The following is a 4,114-nucleotide window of genomic DNA, read 5'->3' as shown; positions in this document are numbered from 1 at the left end:
GCTAACTGATATCACAGACTAGGTAGTTGTTGGTAGATGACAAGTTAACGTCCACTTCCAGCTAACTGATATCATAGACTAGGTAGTTGTTGGTATATGACAAGTAAACGTTCTCTACCAGCTAACTGATATCACAGACTAGGTAGTTGTTGATATTATGGGTTTAATATGAAAATGAGAGAAATATTATGAATAGTCTATCTAGATTCGCCATCAATAGATTAAATTAGAGAGAAGTAATAGAATAATGTCAACATAACGGTATAATACTGACAATACTCAATATAATATAATCTCCGTATAACAGCAAACAAAAATACCCAGATAAAATTCTACCCCAACCTTTATTTCCGACATTATCATATTCCAAAATTATTTGAGATATTAAGTCGGATTTATTTATCATCATGTCGAAATTTTAAGATTTTGTTTCTAGAAGTCGATTTACCAGTGCACTTCAGTATTCATTTTAATAAACAATATTTTTTTTTTATTTTCAGATGGTTGCAAAGGGCACTGTAGGAATTCTGATTGTTCTGTTTAACACAATCTGTGCTAATATTGATTTAAACTATAATCAAGTCCCTGTAGCCAACCCCTTGTTATTTGGACGACGTGGAATCAATCCGGACATGTCCAGTTTATTTTTTGGTAAGAGGAGTGGAAACAGTGATCACAGGGACTTGAGGAAAATGAAAGATACATGTAAAGCGGTGTTATCCTCATGTAAAATATTATTCTCGGATTATGAAGATGATACAGTGAGAAATAAGGTCCAAGATGGATTTGGAAGATTCAAATAAAATAAAAATAATTGTTGATAAACAGGTAAAAAATCTGAAAGGAAGCTTAAAATCATCCAGAATCTCAACAAGTTTAACAAACATAAATACTGGTTAAACCATGTCCACGGACCCCCCACTATCAAGGTGGCTCACATCTGCGTACATAAATTCTAAATTGGACAAATGTACCAGAGTAAATATCGAAAAGGTTAACAAACAATATAAAATAGTCATATCGTATTCTGGGACTCTACCAATGACATTATATTGACTTATACAGGAATTTCATCTTGTTGAGATCATGTCAGAATTTAATAAAGAATGGATTATCAACCTGCAGTGACCGGCAGTATCTCTGAAAATCTGATCTGAAAAACATCGGCTTCGACTTGTTCAAGAAAAAGCTTAGAATCTCTAGAGGATCCACATCTACAATGTCAAGCTATTACTAACTTTATCTTGTACCTTGACTGCAATAGTCACATTCTTGTATCATGGAAGGTACCGATTTGATTGGATTGTATACCAGTAAATACAGCCAATCAGAGCCCTCGACAGACAGATTATAAACACCTCTCAAGAGCTCTGATTGGCTGGATTCGCTATACAATCCAATCAAATTGTTATATTAACAAACTTCCATGATACAAGACGAAGTTTGTAATAACTTGACCTTGTGAAGATGAAGTCGTTTTAGGGCCGTTTTGCAGTTGTCAATATTTAGTCTCGTTATCAACAAACACATCACGTTCAAACAATCTTGATTCGGTCTTCGACAATCTGGTATGAAACCCGAAAATACCATCCTTTTTCTTCCCTCGTTCATTATCAATATCATCTTAAATCTTATTACTATTTATTTCACGTGTATTTTTAGATTAATTGAGAAGTAGAAGAAGAGATTTATCAGAGAGAAAACTTGATATTTAACAGTTAAATAATGTGGATTATTATCAACCATATAATAAACAAAAATAACACAAATATCTTGAATACTTAATCTCTACCTATTGATTCTCGTCAAATAGACAATCAACACATTTCAAATTCCTTTAATTTAAAGAGACGAAAAGCCTATCAATGGAAACTAGAAAAGTTGTTTCTCTCATGATATAAAAGTGGATTATGTGATGGAAACCAGATGTAGAAATAATTATATACTGTTTACCAAGCTATCTGGTGTTTACCAAGCTATCTGGTGTTTACCAACCAAGCTATCTGGTGTTTACCAACCAAGCTATCTGGTGTTTACCAAGCTATCTGGTGTTTACCCAGCTATCTGGTGTTTACCAAGCTATCTGGTGTTTACCAAGCTATCTGGTGTTTACCCAGCTATCTGGTGTTTACCCAGCTATCTGGTGTTTACCAAGCTATCTGGTGTTTACCAAGCTATCTGGTGTTTACCAAGCTATTTACCAAGCTATCTGGTGTTTACCAAGCTATCTGGTGTTTACCAAGCTATTTACCAAGCTATCTGGTGTTTACCAAGCTATCTGGTGTTTACCAAGCTATCTGGTGTTTACTGTCAGCTCAATGTAAATATTATTAAAAAGAGAACTGACTGTATTTATCTCGTTTTATTCATTTGAAGTTGTCGTAAAACTATTTGAGGTAAAAAACTAAAACAAAGTGAAATATAACAGTAGTTACTGTGATCTGGTTATTGATTCAACTCAATTAAATCTGTTTTATCAACAAGTTTGTCTTTTCTTTACCGTCCAATCATCGGAAGCCTTAAGAATCGGTAAATCCTACCCGACTCTATATTGCTTTAGTAACGGTACGATATCTCCAACTTTATGTCTAAAAAGGGGGGTGGGGATATAATATACTACCGTCTCTAAAGGAACATTGCAGGAACCTAATATAGGCCCTGGGCATCATTACAGGGTCTAGTAGAAGTCATTCTTCTTCACGAATCCAACAAGGAGCTCAGCCCTTCTGTTGAATTTAGACTTACATCTCTCCCAGCCTGATAAATATGAGGCTACCAGTTTCTCAGAAGTGTATATACGGATGTGATATCGACCCTTTTGTGTCTGGCTCTAAACCATCTTCACAATGTCAAGCCGACATGCTATTAAGAACTTTGAAGTCCAATCGAGGGGGGTATTTTAGGTACCCCTTCCCCTCACGGAAGACTTTTATGAATTATTACGCATTACAGTGGTACTCTCTATAGAGTTAATGCTATTGCTGCCGAAGGCTCCAATTGGTAGCCTGGAAACACGATTTTCTGAAGTCTGGGAACCTCTTCTAGAATTTTTTTTTAGAGAATTTGACTCCCGTAAACGCGATTTCCTGATATTTCCTGACGAATTTAAGGCTCAGGATTATTTGACTTACTCCCCTTGACCCAGTAAAATGAATTAAGGTAATGGGCGTGAGTGGCGAGGTCAGCATCTTGATTCTGGGGGTAGACTGACTCAATGGGGGTAGGGGAATGGGGGTAGACTGACTCAATGGGGTGGGGGGATGGGGGTCGGGTTGACAACTGTCGAAGATGAATCCAAAATTTGGCAACTCCGAGTAAGTGGGCAAATGGAGCGTGTAAGAGAGTTTGACATGGAGAATTTTTTTGAAAATAGAATTCATATAATTCTGACAGTGACACATATTTTGGGGTAAAAAGTACAACATATTTTTGATTGTTTAACAATTAGAGGTATTTTTAACTCTGGGTCGATTGTTTTAAATTGATTCCTTTATCAAATTTTACAATAACTGCAGATCCACATCCAAATTTTACACTAAATTTATCTACTTCCGGTACAAAAAAATAATCTTGATAAGAAACATTCAAACTTTGTCGTGTATAAAAAATAATTAAGATAGTGACATTAAAATTTGAGGTCATATTTGGGCAGACGAATTCAAGATGTCGACGACTGTGGCAAGTAAAAAGCTGATCAATTCGCCGGAGTCGTGCGTGGATGATTGTTTGAAAGGTCTGATTGCTGTGAATCCCGGGTTGAATCTGCTGGAAGGGCATCGTGTTGTGATACGGTCTGATATACAAGATGTGATCATCAACAAGAAAGTGACGCTAGTTTGTGGTGGAGGGTCGGGTCATGAGCCTGCTCATGGAGGTTTGTATTGAATAAATTATGGTTGTCAAAGCCGAGATCTGATCTATCTTACCTATCTATACATTGGTGTAACCTATTTTCGTGGATATAAGGATTCAACACCGAATTTCGTGAAAGTTAAAAAAACGGAAAAAGTCTTTTATGTCTTAGATGTTTCCTTAGATATTCTACAAAATAATTAAAATTGGTTTATTTCGATTTTCTTTATGAATCCTTCACTTTGACCCATATTTCATGAGC

At 35.9% G+C, this 4,114-nt stretch overlaps 1 protein-coding gene across 1 annotated transcript; it reads left to right on the top strand.

The window, feature by feature from the left end:
- Positions 1–500: 500 nt before the first annotated feature.
- LOTGIDRAFT_176362 (hypothetical protein) lies at positions 501–803 on the top strand (the record flags this gene model as incomplete). The annotated part of the gene is made up of 1 exon (XM_009046923.1): positions 501–803. The coding sequence occupies one exon, from the start codon at positions 501–503 to the stop codon at positions 801–803; it is 303 nt and encodes a 100-aa protein (XP_009045171.1).
- Positions 804–4,114: the final 3,311 nt, after the last annotated feature.

This window comes from Lottia gigantea, assembly GCF_000327385.1.
Source record: "Lottia gigantea unplaced genomic scaffold LOTGIsca_1085, whole genome shotgun sequence".
In the NCBI taxonomy this organism is placed as follows: domain Eukaryota; kingdom Metazoa; phylum Mollusca; class Gastropoda; family Lottiidae; genus Lottia; species Lottia gigantea.
This window is presented reverse-complemented; position numbering and strand designations above follow the sequence as displayed.